The sequence below is a fragment of the Juglans regia genome, chromosome 2 (assembly GCF_001411555.2).
Source record: "Juglans regia cultivar Chandler chromosome 2, Walnut 2.0, whole genome shotgun sequence".
Taxonomy (NCBI): domain Eukaryota; kingdom Viridiplantae; phylum Streptophyta; class Magnoliopsida; order Fagales; family Juglandaceae; genus Juglans; species Juglans regia.
Genome location: NC_049902.1, coordinates 820,066 through 834,163, shown reverse-complemented (window position 1 = coordinate 834,163; position 14,098 = coordinate 820,066). Strand labels below are relative to the sequence as shown.

Sequence of the window (14,098 nt, the reverse complement as noted above, 5' to 3'; positions counted from 1 at the left end):
ACTTCTAATCAAACTTTCTCGAACCCGAGAAAGCGCTCTGTAAAAACAGAACTTAAGGGTCCTCTCTATCCTCCCAGGGAAGAAGAGTACGGGACACTGCTATGGACATCAAATCTAAAGCCTATTCCTATTTTATTATAACTAACGCTAACAAACTACTATAAAAAAAACTACAATAACAACTACAAGACCACAAGCTCTGATGAGACCTCAGACGACACGCCCACCGCAAGCATCGTCATTTCGAGCTCTGGTGGAGCGAGCACCCAGCGTACATACAGACCACAACAGCCCGGCCGTATAACCACCGGCCGTAACATCGCCCAACACTCTCGAAAGCCTTGCCTCGGATTACGTCCGATCTAAAGGTCCAAACCTCACTCGGGTCAACAAAAACAACACCACCATAAGAAAACAAGACAAGCTACAAAAAACTGAAACGGACAACAACATAGAAACGAAACAAAAGACAGTACAAAAAACAAAACGGATGAACAGTACACATTTGGTCGGCAATATTTCGTGCAGGACTGTTCACGCTGGGAGGAAAGCCGATGGTCAGACTTGGAAGACCTGGAGCCAGCGGTTCCACAGCAACCGAGCGTGGTGTCGGTAGAGGGTTCGTCGGTGGCGCGTGAGGGCCACGCGCCAACGCTGTCCGGATTTTCGTCCCGCGCGTGCGGTCTACGCGCCACTCCGATGGACACCGGATTTGGAGGTTTTGAAGATCGGCGGCTGGGCTTCACACCGGTGGGGCGCGTGTAGAGAACTGGTGGCCGGAAGGGCTCGAACGGCGATCCTCCCTTATTCGGCCTAAAAACACGAAGAAAAATAAAAACACTACACAAAAGTTAAAAACTAGACAGAGAAGAGGGAGAGGGCAGGGGGAGGGGGCGAGGAGCCGAAGCTCCCACCCCCTTTCAGCAGGTCTTGAGGTTTTGGACGGAAAACGGGTGTTTTTCGTTCGGAGCTAGAGAGAAAAACGGGACGATGGGGACGATGCCATTTGTTAAAAATAAGACTTAATTATATATAAATAGAGTTTCTTCATTAAATTTATATATTGTAATTAATATGCGTTAACAGCCTTCGCTTAAAACAAAAAGAGGTTATATTCAAAGCATATATATTCAAGATATATATAACTCTTATCTGGATCGTAAATGATCGATACAGTACTACCCCTATTTCCTCTAAACAAACAAAGAAGACAAAACAAAAACCATGAAAAGTAGTACTAGTAGTGTTAATTAACCATGGATCGAGGAGTTGAGGTATGAGAATATGCCGAAGATGCATGCATTATAACTAATAATCCTGTAGGGTCTTCGTGATAATAATGAAGAAGTTCATATCAGAAAGAGAATGGGTAGTGCTGTCGTGTCACACCAGCGTCATTTGCGCCTTGACTGTAAACCAATCTCCTAAATCTTCATTCATTTTGCATCATTATATGTTTTTCAATTTCCTGAGCAATTTTGCGTCATTCAGCTTGATATTAAAGTAGAACAGTCTGCGCATTTTTGTTTGCATGGGCATATATCATCATCATCTTGTATTAGTTTTCTTCCGTATACACACTCTAATTTCTCAGAAACTACTACTTATTGTTTAGGTCGATCGTGTATTAGCTTATTATCATATATAGTGTATGATCATAAGGTTTTGCATGCTATATATATTTTGTAACGGTTGATCAATAAATGGGGAGAGGAAAAGTCGAGCTGAAGAGAATAGAGAACCCAACAAGTAGGCAGGTGACCTTCTCAAAGAGGAGAAATGGGCTTTTGAAGAAGTCTCTTGAGTTGTCCATCTTATGCGATGCTGAAGTTGCAATCCTAATCTTCTCTCCCTCTGGAAAGGCTTACCAGTTTGCTAGTCATGAGTTAGTATCAATCATTATTATATCTCTTCTGCGTGCCTAGCTTGCAGCTTGTACCCTTCTTTCTGTCATTTTTTTAGTATCATGATGATCATTTTCTTTTGTGAAATGCAGTACCTTTTATTATTAGATGTGTAATTATTAATATGCAATCTGAATGTAAAACAAAAATGTTAATACAATATTATAATTTCTGTGTTCATGTTATCGGATGCAGCATGGACAGGACCATTGCAAGGTATCGCAGAGAAGTTGGATTTCCTCTATCAAGTGACCTACGCTCTGTATCAATGGAGGTACTATTATCACTATTGCATGTTAAAGTAGTACTAGCTAGTACTAGAACCTTGTTGCGTTAGTCTTGTGTTTGTGGTTGAAAGATATTCATTCAAGATCACACCGTAAGAAAATTATCTGAGCCTAGCTAAGGCGACTAAACAAACAAAGGGTTGAGCTGCTAGACTGTCACATGCATTTAATCTTGAAGTTAAATACACGAGTGACTTAGACTACGAACGTACCGTACTATACTTCCTATTGATCATCTTTCCCTATGAAAGGCCAAAAAAATACAAGGACTCTCATTTTGGACAACTAGAGAAAAATGGTAAGATCAGAATATATATAAATAAATTAACTATATATATATTTACACTTTATATATATACAGATTAAGCCAGTGACTGAGAATACATGTATTCTATTATCTGTAAAACCATTTATTTTAAGTACTTCATGACTATGATCTCCTGTTTTTTAAATCACGAAAATGAACCAGACTTGAATTGTATCTGTACCATATATCAGAGATGGGGCTCCTTGATTGATTTTGTGCACTGGGGGTACTCTTCAATGTCTTCGTCTTCTCCCGTGATTTTTGATTCTTGTTGAATTGGCCATGGATTCTTGAGGTTGTAGAGATGCTTTATCACTAATTAGCACTAGATAACTAGTCGCCAAGGTCTGGAAAATATTTTTCAGATGATTCGAGTATCAAAATTTTGGTGAAAAAATTATGGTTTCAGATCATCTGATCTTCACAACTTGGATTTGTAGTGGGGTTACTGATCTCCTTTATCATTAACTGGCCGTGCCTATGGTCAAGAAGAAGTAAAGCCTAGATCAACGGAGGATAAAATGGAGGGGAAAGTGTTGATTTTTAAAAACAAAGCTGATCTGGCTGATTATCTGTAATATTTCCAAGGTAAAAACAACTACTAAGAGGCCGCCGATGGATCATATCCTTAGACACCAACAACTCGGTATTAATTCCCTGCACTTTTGTAAGAAACCAAAGTTCCAAGTATTAATGGCAGACGAAAGAGTCAAAATGATTGTGAATAGCAGCTAGCTGTGAATTAGTGTTAAAATAACTAAATGTGTGTACAGATATTTTGTGGAGTACTTAAATTATTGAGTAGTGGTTTTTGCTAAAGTCGTCGATCGAATTTCCTATCGATAACAGTTTTGGAAGACGGAAATTGAAGAGCTAAAGAGATCAGCAAACTTATTGGAGACAAGACTCAGGTATGTTCCATATACTACGTACCCCCTTCGATCTGTCAGCTTTTTGATTGTCACGGCGCGCTGCCTAGTACCATAAATTAACTTATAAGTTATATGATGTGTAGGCACTTAGCTGGAGAAGATCTATCAATGTTGAACATGAAGGAGTTAAAACAGATAGAGCGACAGATAAAGACGGGGGTTGAACGTGTCCGTTCTAGAAAGGTAAATCATTCAGAGCTATAAATTCACATAATTTGTTTCGTTTTTAAGCATAACTACTAATTATAAGGTCGTATATATGAGATTAAAAGGATTGTTTTTGGACTAATTAACAGAGGCGCATGATGTCAGAGCACATCAACTTGCTGAAAATGAAGGTGAGATACAAACCTTATAATTTGGAACCTGTCTGCTATTCTACTAGGATTGAGACTTCCTTGGACTCAAATGCCAAACCCAAGAAAAACAAAATTGAGGACTGACTTCATGATGATTTCCAGGCCGTAACTTGATCTTAGATAACCTTTTATAAAAGTTCACTGTTAACGACGTGCTTCACTGCTATACCATTCCCGATCTCCTGCAATCAAAGAGAAAGGTGGCTTGAGAGGTTTGATGGGTTGCCTCTAATGCCTAAGTCAATAATGATAGAAATCTTTTTAGAGCCAAATTATTCGAGAGCTTTCATTAGTGTACCTGAATTCTTTAAATAGAGCTTTTGACTTTTTATGATCACCTGAATTAATTGTTTCACCTATTATTTGAAATTTGAACCCTGAACATTCGAGCTATTTACTCACTTTAAATGATTAAATATCTCAACTATCCCAAGATAAGCAGGCGGGCATTCATGTCTTTAACAAATTGGCATGAGCCCTATCAGGCCAGAGAGGTTTGAGTATTAAGTGGAGTGATTAGTCGAGCCACCATGACACAAGGCCATGGTAGCACCCCGCGAGCCTTTATGGTGGTATTAAAATCCTTCCATTCACAAATGTTTGTGAACCTTGACAAGCTGGGCCTGACCTGAAATATATATATATTTTTTGGTAGAAGGAGGACGGTTGCTCTAAATTTTATTGATAACCCTCACTTATGTCGAAGGAATATCATGGTAACACTAATCCAATCAAACTTAAAATAAAAAAACAAGACATATGAACAAATATTTATCAAATACTCCTGTGTAAAAACTACTAACATAAAGAAAACCCATTGCAACCCCATAAACCAGAATAAACAAATAAAAACCATAACATTCTACTGCCTCCTCATATGCGGTAACCCAAGTTTATCCAACCTTAGAACTCCTTGCGTTAGCATCGGAAGATCTATAGCATAGGAAGTAAAAACCGTTTCTCATTTTGTGCCTAGCTAATTTGCCATTCTATCTGCTGCAACACTACATTCTCTGTAACAATGTGTGAAAGTACAAATGACGTCATTCAAAATACAAATTATTTCCTCCCAGAAATCCTCCATATACCACAATCCTCATCTCCTTTTTTTAATCCAGTCAATAACCAAAGCCGAGTCAATTTCTATTTCAATTGCATCAAAACCCATTATTTTGTCGGATAGGAAGATTCAAAGAATTCAACAACTCTTCAACTCTTTTACTCAGAGGCCCTTTCCCTTTTAATTTTAAGCCCACCCACGCCATCCAGAATTTTATAGAGTGCCAAACTGATTCCTTAAACCCCTCCATTCTAGCTTTGCACCTTTTCCACCATAACCGCCAAGTGATAATAGTAGGGAGTATACCAAGAAACTGACCAGTTTGAGATGATTTTTTTGCACAACGGAACCAACATTCCACCTTTTCCTTCCATGAATTTCCTAGCTACAGAGACATACCAAAATAAGAGGTGCACCTATTCCATATTTGAACAACAAAGTCTCCACTGGCCAACACGTGATTCTGATCTTCATAGGCACCAGATGAGCAACAGTCACATTTGGAAACTAAATTTATTCCAACTCTGCTAATTCTATCATCCATCGAAAGACAGCCATACATGGCCTTCCACATTAAAACTAACATCTTTTTAGGAATGGACGGATGCCAAATCCATTCCATCCATTATACCTTTGGTGCACTTGTACGTAAAACTTCCCATGAACTATGAGTAGTAAATTTTCCATCTGGTTTTGGGGTCCAAATAATAGCATCATCCTCTTTTTTTATACTCCCCAGCTTTTTCAACAACTCATCTGTTTTTTCCATGCCTACCAAACTCTAAAATAAATCGATATTGCACCCCTTCCCTGTTTTACAATCTGCCAAAGCAAGGTTAGGATGGGCCGAAATTTCCATTTGCTCACAAAGGGACCCTCTCCCACCTAGTTATCTCTCCAGAAGGACAACTTTCTATCCTTTACACGCTACAAGGACTTTTTTTGCACCTCCTAAAGACTGTGCATAATCATTTTCCAGAACCTTGTACCCTTCTTTGGATCAACAAAAGAAATGTGAGTGTCACCTACATATTTTGCCACAAAGAAATTTGCCCATAAAAATTTACCTTCTAACAAGTTCCATGCAAGTTTCATGTGTAAGGAATTCTGAACATCATGCAAATTCCTATTTCCAGCTCCTCCCTCCAAAACAGGTTTACACATATCATTCCAAGATCTCCATTTTTTCTTTGGTTTTCCTTCATTCACACCCCAAAAGAATGTACTCATTAACCTTTTTATTTTATCCAGAACTGTCTTCGGCGTAGGCAAAATAGATAGACAATATATCAGTATACTTTGCAGGACATGCTTGATCAATAATAGACGAGCACCACTTGAAAGCAACTTGCCTTGCCATCCCTATATTATGATTCAAATTTTGTTCACTAAGTCCTCAAAGTGACGTGCCAACAACCTCCTTGATATGATAGAAGCTCCCAAATACGTAAGAGGAAATTTCCCTTCAATAAACCCAGTGAAATTGGATGGCCTTAGTTGTATGAGCAAACCATCACATTTTTTAGGCCATTTTTTTATCCTTTTTGTATAAGGATCATAAACGGAAGGCCGACGTTCTACAGTACAAGAACGAGACCCAACATCACTTGTGAGGTTTGTGGTAACTTAAGCTAGTCTAACTGTCTATTTGTTGGAAAAATATTCAATCTCAAAACTTTAGCTCACAAACCTTTCCTTAATTACAACTTCAGACACCACACTTCATTCTATCAAAATGAAACTATTTATATATGTCTAATATTACTTGTAAGAAGAATAAATTTTATTCGTGTTTAAACGCAGCAAAAAGCCCTGCAAGAGGAAAACTCTCGTCTGCAGAAAAGGGTAAGATCTCAAAGATTATATATATATATATATATATATATATATTTGTGTGTGTATCATCTTATATGCATGCAAATTTCTTCGTTTTATTTCACTCATTGTATATATCTAAGTTTGACACGTAATTTCACATTTTCTTTGAGGTTAAGTTGCATGAGTTGCACGATGATAACGTAAGCTTAAGAGCTTCGGGAGAGAATGTGTATAATGCATACCCAAGGTACGTATGTAATCACTTAGGTTTTTTTGGTGATGTTTAAATTGATAAAAGAAGAATGCCTCCATGTACACTTGAGTGGTTTTGCCGAATGATTTTCCATGCAACCGAGGACAGTACTACAACCGTACGTATATAACATGGGAAGTATACATGAATCCTAAAATTAAGTAGTATGCACCACAAAGCTAGGTTTCTAACTTCTATAGGTAGTAAACAATTACTCTCTTGTTCCCTTTACCCATGACCACTTTTTTTAGAAGATGACGGTACTCCAATTTTTTTGATTACCTTCACTTATGGCAGATGAATACCTTATACAGATAATAAAACTTGGGGGTCACAAGGACAAAAAGTAAAATCCCAAAACCAAGTTCTTAAAAAAATCAAAGACCTTATAAAGAGCAACTTAATTACAAGAAGACTAAGAAATAACCTAGAAAACTATGCTTAATAGTAGGAAGGCCTGCATGATCCAAAGAGAATAGAGAAATCCTATGCTTAAGGAGTTGAAAGAGAGATGACAAACTTACTGTTTGTTTCATAGCATCATAATCTGCTAGACTGTCTGCTATCTCATTACCTTATCTATAAACATGATTAATACTAAAAGAAAAATAATTCTTCAAATGTAAAGTATCATCCCAAATTTCTGAGTAAATCAAGGGAGAGAAGAGCCTTTATGATGCCGGAGCAAAATAAGGATTATTTTGACGGCTAGCTGAACAATGGAAGTTAGAAATTGAAATTGAGAAAAACACAAACAAAGAGAAAACTCTTAGATAATCGCTGAGATTAGAGATCTTTACAAAAATTGAATAATCTTATGAAGCCCACAAGCTGGGCTTAAATAATTGAGGTAAAGAAAGCAAAATTATAATTTTGACCAAATAATAAAATACGAAATAAAATAAATATCTCGCTAAAATCTAGCCCAAAAACCAAGAATAAAATTGTTCTTAAAAATAAGTAAATGAAAAATAAACAAAAATAGAAAAATAACTTAAAATGACGATTTGGAAGCAAAAATGGCTAATTTTGGGCTCCAAATGGAAACCATCATGCATAGCACAGTGACCACAATGTACACGCCGAAGAGAGCTTTTCGAATTGGGGTCATATGTGTAATTCTGGCACGTGCGCAATATCACTCCCCTTTTCTCGCTAATCAAGGAATGCAGTTTCTCGCCCAACCAAGGAATTTTCACATTTTCTCACTAGTTTTGCATTGATCTACCTTCTCGAGGTTGTACAGTGCTATTAACATTGAATTTGTTGGCCGAGCATTATCAAAATCGGATTCCCTTACATCATTAAGCCAATTAATCATAATGAGGGAGTTAGTCTCAATAACCAGATCACTGATGCTTAGTTCATAGCCCAGAGTTAAACCGAATTTTAAGGCAAATAATTCTGCAAAAGTATTAGACACAATACTAAGGGAGGTGGAATTCATTTGACTAAGATAGGCTTTTTTTTTTCCCTAATAGTGATTAAAGAGATATGTAAAGAATTTAGAATATTAATGTTGAGGTTAGACACAATATATTTAGCCTTTAGCAGGGGGTTTAGCTCCCAGAGTCACTTCTTAATCTTACAAATAATGTTAATGGCCGTTGTATTAGAAACCTCAAATCTTGCTCTATTACATACTAGCCATAATTTCCAGAATAGAATAGATGGTAGTAAACAAGCAAGTAAATTGAATTAATCAAAACCCTTGAAAGAAGACCACCAATGAATATCAATACTTTTTCAACAGCTAGAGTTCAAAGAAATTGACCAAAAACTAATGAGAAGTAATGTCAAATTCTCTTCATAAGAGAACAATCCAAAAAAATATGGCTGGCATATTCGAGAGATCCCTCGGAAGAAGAAGAGCATTTAGAAGCCATGTAAATCCCACATTATTGAACTTTATCATCAAGGGGGATTCCATTATGCAATAGTTTCTAGACAAACTGAAATCTTGGTAGGGAGGACTTGGTTCTAAATAAAACTCAAGGTATTGACGGGAGAGAAGTGGTCCCGAAAAAGGTTCCAAGCATGGGAATGTTTTGAAACTCTGATATTATGACAGCTAGGTTTAAGAATGATGGGGTAGTGATTAACTTCATGAAGCAGGGAGGTGTCACCCAAATTAGAGAGAATTGGCATGTTCCATCCAATAGAGGAAGAGGAACAAACATCTTTTAATTGAATATAAGAGTTGTTGATATGGAATCTTTTATGAGTCAAGAAATCATTCCTAGTCTAGTTATCATACCATAAATTTAAAGCGCACTCTCTAATTTCCTATTGACTTTCTTAGTGAAGGATAGGGAGGTTGTGACATATAACTTTCCAAAAGCAGGATTGATAAGTCTTAGCCTCTACAATATTATGCGAGAGAGAATTTCTCATGTATTTATGGGGAAGAAAAGTAGCCTAAGGTGAAGTAGAAGTGAGAAAAGGCCAAGCAAGCTTACAATGAAGGACTTGGAGGACATTAAGTAAGTTTCTAATATCCAAGACTCCTTCAAGAATTGGATAGGTAATATGATGCCAAGAGATCCAGCTATTTTTGTATGACTCTGTGACTCCTCCTAGAAAAAAAGTGGCAAAAGCATTATGAATGGAATCAATGACTTTTTTGGGTGGATTGAGAAGAGAGAGAATATGGATAGGAATAGAGGTAAGGACAAATTTGATCAAAGAATACACGACCTCTTGTGGATAATAAATGACATTTGCACCTAGCCATTTTCTTTATGGTTTTATTCAAAATAGAGTCAAAAGTGGAAATGAAAAGCTTATTATAGGAGAGTGGGGCGCAAAGATAAACAATGGGGAATTTACTCTCGTTGAAACTTCTGACAATTCTAATAATATTCTTCCTAACACTTGGAGCATTTTTTTGCAGCAGGAACACACTTTTAGAGTGATTGATCTTTTGTCCTGAGATATTCTCATATTGAGAAAAAGGTCAAAAGAGCTTGAAGACTTTTCTTGAAGACATTTGTGAAAATTAAAAGAGCATCAGCAAAAAGGATGTGAGTGATAGATTGACATCCATGAGGAATAACATAAGGAGTGGTATGAAAATCAACAATTAGCTGATGAAGAACTCTACCTAATGACTTTTCATTAAGAATAAAAAGAAAATGGGATAAAGGGTCCCATTGTCTAAGATCATTGGTGGCCGTGAAATAGCCTGTATGAGTACCATTGAGGCATATAGACAAAGTAGACTCAGAGACCCAAGCCTACAGAAGAGAGACCACACTCACAGTAAAACCAAAAGTAGATAGAACATGGGAAAGATAAACCCAATTGACTATCAAAAGATTTGGCCATATCAACTTCAAGCATGACATTACTACCACAAATATTTTTAGCCAAGTTATGAGTTAATTCCTAAGCTAAAACAATACTATCAAAGATGATCATCCCTTCAACAAAAGCATCTAGATGCCCGAAGGTAATCTTAGGCATAATGGTAGCGAGACGAGAAGCCATAATTTTGGAGATCATTTTATAAGATAGTACTTGACAAAACTGATGGGCGCTTGAATCCAGAAGGAGTGGTAGGCTTATCAATTTTAGGAATTAAAATAAGTGATGAAAGTGTGCTTTTAAGATGGGGGAAAAGACCCCCTAGAAGATCATTGAAGATAATGGACCAACATGCAACGTAGAAAGAAGAGGAGAAATTATCAGGACCAGAAGCAAAGTCTATATGGATGCTCTAAACTGCATGTTTAACTTCTTCAAGAGTTGGAGTTTTAAGCATTAAATCATTGTTGTCTTCAGACATAAGATTGGGAATATGATTAAGTAATTGAGTGGCCTCCTGAACAGATTCAACAGTTAATTGAATATGAAAAAAGTCAAAGGCCACAACATGAATGATATTATGATCAGAAGTGGTTGTTCCATCAACGAGAGTGAGAGAAGTAATGCTAGCTAATTTTCTCCTTTCACGAGCAGCCATCTGATGAAAGAATTTAGTATTTTTGTCTCCCTTTAACAACTAGTGTATTCCTGATTTTTGTTTAAGAATAATATCTTCTTGAATGAGTTTGTCATCATATTCTTTTTCTAATTCTTGGAGAGCAATAATATATATCATAATCAAGATTGGATTGTTATAAAGTAATTTCAACAATTTTTATAATATTGTACCTCAGCCAAGTAAGGGTTTGAAAGTCCTTTATTGTCTTAGCCATTTTCCAAGTTTAGGATGCATATATAAGATGTATATAACTTGTTGGGATACAACTCTTGCGCTGCGAGCTTAAGCCTATATATGGATTGTGACGGCCTACTTAACTATATGCTACATCAGCTGTTAATTTGGTTTTTTATTTTTATTTTTTATTGTTTTTGTGAATGCCATACAACGTGGGACATGACGGCCACTTTTCTCCACACACAATACTCCAACATGTTGCCGTTTGCAACTTTAAAGTCCCACACTTGCAAGTTCCCAACATTTTCCCAACATTAATGACTTGTAATATTCGCTGTACTCGGGAATATTATTGCCATATGCGCGCTCTGATTCCACATTCGATAAAATTATCTGACCCCGTTGATCTATCGCAGTACTATACATGAATTTTGAAATTAATGCATGCAGGCCGGTTCTTCAGAATGGAGTTGGCCATTAAAGTACTGGCTAGACCTCCGGCCCACCGGTTACGTGCAATCTTATTAAAGGATCTTCAATTACACCTATGATACGGTGTTGTAACCATATAATTGTATATATAGCTGCCACGAATGCAGGCTTTTGTTTGTTTCTTTAGCTGATCCTTAATTTGGTGTTGACGTGTGTGTACTATATATGTTTTTTTTTTTTCATAAAGAGGCCTGAAAGAATTCAGCAGTGCATGTGTACTATATATTGAAAGTTTGTTTCTAGTTGTGAAGTGTTACATTAATAATTTCTGTACGATCAACAAGCATTTGAAAATATAATTGAACCAGATTGCTTGATTTCTCGAAGAAATATTCCATCTTAAAGTAGAAACGTCCTTTCGATCGATCGATCGCGAGTAGTAAGTACCGGCCGCCTTTGAAAATGGATATTATATATATAATCAGATCGAACAACTAGCTCATGAAACATGCATGCATGCTTTTCATGAATTGTTCAAAACGCGATCTATCGACCTTAACCTCAAATGCATGCATGCATGCTAATTCCTGGTCGATCGGGATGATCAGGACATATGTTAGGTTTCTCGATCGGTCGCTAAAGCTATGAATTTATTATATAAATTAGGTGTTTAATTCTGACTCCACTTTAAATATATATCTAAGTATGTATGTATGTATTTATTTATTATGACATCAATATATATATATAATTATATGGCAGATTTAACGAAGAAAGTAATTATATATTTAATCAGCTTGTACTACTACGTACTTTCATAAAGAGTGAGACAAGTAAATTAACTCAGTACTGATCCTTTGGTCGGCATTACATGATGATACAAAACATATAATATATATTACATTCATGAGTACTTCAATTACCAGATGATCTTGCAAGCCGGAAACGCTCTTGAACGCATGAGATGTACCTCGCAGCTCTGGCATCTATGCTTTCATCACAGCTGAGTTGGTTCTGATCAACATGGTAACATGAAATATCTGCTTCAAATAAAGCTACAGAAGCAGATGAAGCAGCTGGGCTGAGTTTCATGTTGCCTGCAGTATACTGCAAAGATTCTGACGGCTTGGGTGATCGATTCAGAGATGCAAACTGTTCTTGCTTATAACTCGACGCCATAATTAGCTAATCGATCTATACAAAAGGTACGTTGTGATGGTACGTGAATTTCTCGATCTCTAATTATATATATGTATAAAACATGAGCAATTCCATGCCTACTTATATATGGTGCAAAAGTAGACGTAATACGTACTATATATTGAGATAAGAACAAAACCCTGCAAGGGCGGTGGTGGTCCTTCCAAAAGCTATCTACTGGATTAGATCCTTATCATCAGATAGGTATATTTTTAGAAATCCGATCTTTTAGCTTGTGGGATCGATCGAGCAACGTACGTACATGAGCAGATCACAGATATAATTTTGAGAAATCATGAAATACCATGCAATAAGATGATCATGAGCTAGCTTTGAATGGGTATATGCGGGCTTAGATCACTTTCTAGGGGATACTGCTTGATCAATCTGAAGCAAAAGAAAGCAAAACACGGAGAATGCCCGCATTGGGGTACTATATATGAGTACTGTTGGGCGGTACTTCTTCTGTAAATTAAGATTATATTCTTCTTTAAATGTTTTATATATGCTCTTCGATCTACTAAATTACTGTTCCCCAATCCTTGAGGAAGAATGATTATATGCGCGCTTTTCTAGCTAATTGCCTGAAAATATCTTATTATAAATTGCTTAATTCCTACCGGTCCAAAGATTATGTTGCAATTAAATTGGCTTTCTTTTTTATAAGAATTTAATTTCCAAGTTAAACATACAATTAAATTCCATTTTATGGACCAAAATTATGTTAAGAAAAGTAGCACTGCATGAGAAAGTAACAAAATAAGTACTAGATAAGCTTAGTGTCTCTTTCAATTATCATCATCATCATGTATATATCCTCCTGCATGCTAAGAATTGAAACACGCAATAGTGAAAGCAAGATTCCATGCATTATATATGCAAATTGCATTTTGAATCACTTTTCCCTCTCAAGTTGGTTTAAAAATTGCATTTTGAATGAGTAGTACTTGACTAAATTCAGTACTATAGATATTTTCGCAAAAAGAATATACAAGATCACCTCACTACTTATATATATATATATAATTATGAGCTCTATTTGTGCACAACTTATAAGTCAGTGTGTAAACAATAAATCTTTACAACCTCCCATCACTCCACACTCTATAGTTTTTTAATTTTTATTATTTTTTTAATTTATCAAATATTTATTATATGAATAATGAATAGATAATTTGAAATAATTTAAAAAGAATAAATTCAAAAACAAATTTAAAAACAAATATTTAAAAATTTAAAATAATGTAAAATACAGAGTTTGGTGGAGGTTGTGTAGTAAAACTTGTGTAAATATGCGGCCATGCATGCACTCACTGTGAGATGAAAATGGTTATAAAATTTTTTGAAAAGATATTAATATTTATGTTAGATAATGTGGCAGATT

General features: G+C 36.1%; 1 protein-coding gene across 2 annotated transcripts; it reads left to right on the top strand.

Annotated features, from left to right (window-relative positions):
* The first annotated feature begins 1,264 nt into the window (after window positions 1-1,264).
* LOC108996948 (truncated transcription factor CAULIFLOWER A-like) lies at window positions 1,265-11,830 on the top strand. Of its 2 annotated transcripts, XM_035685220.1 has the most exons (9): window positions 1,265-1,411; window positions 1,616-1,885; window positions 2,100-2,178; window positions 3,348-3,409; window positions 3,514-3,613; window positions 3,727-3,768; window positions 6,653-6,694; window positions 6,838-6,914; window positions 11,533-11,830. In XM_035685220.1, exons 2-9 carry the CDS (start codon window positions 1,704-1,706, stop codon window positions 11,561-11,563), a joined length of 615 nt encoding a protein of 204 aa, XP_035541113.1. In that variant the 5' UTR covers window positions 1,265-1,411; window positions 1,616-1,703; the 3' UTR covers window positions 11,564-11,830. The 2 variants fall into 2 exon arrangements, with proteins under 2 accessions (XP_035541113.1, XP_018828657.1); XM_018973112.2 differs by lacking the exon at window positions 1,265-1,411 and having other exon boundaries at window positions 1,425-1,885; window positions 6,844-6,914; window positions 11,533-11,829.
* The last annotated feature ends 2,268 nt before the right edge of the window (window positions 11,831-14,098 follow it).

Coding starts and splice junctions, on each gene's coding strand:
- LOC108996948 (XM_035685220.1), top strand. CDS start 1,704: ATGGGGAGAGGAAAAGTCGAGCTGAAGAGAATAGAGAACCCAACAAGT. Junction 3,769..6,652: donor TCAACTTGCTGAAAATGAAG/GTGAGATACAAA, acceptor GTTTAAACGCAG/CAAAAAGCCCTGCAAGAGGA. Junction 6,695..6,837: donor ACTCTCGTCTGCAGAAAAGG/GTAAGATCTCAA, acceptor ATTTTCTTTGAG/GTTAAGTTGCATGAGTTGCA.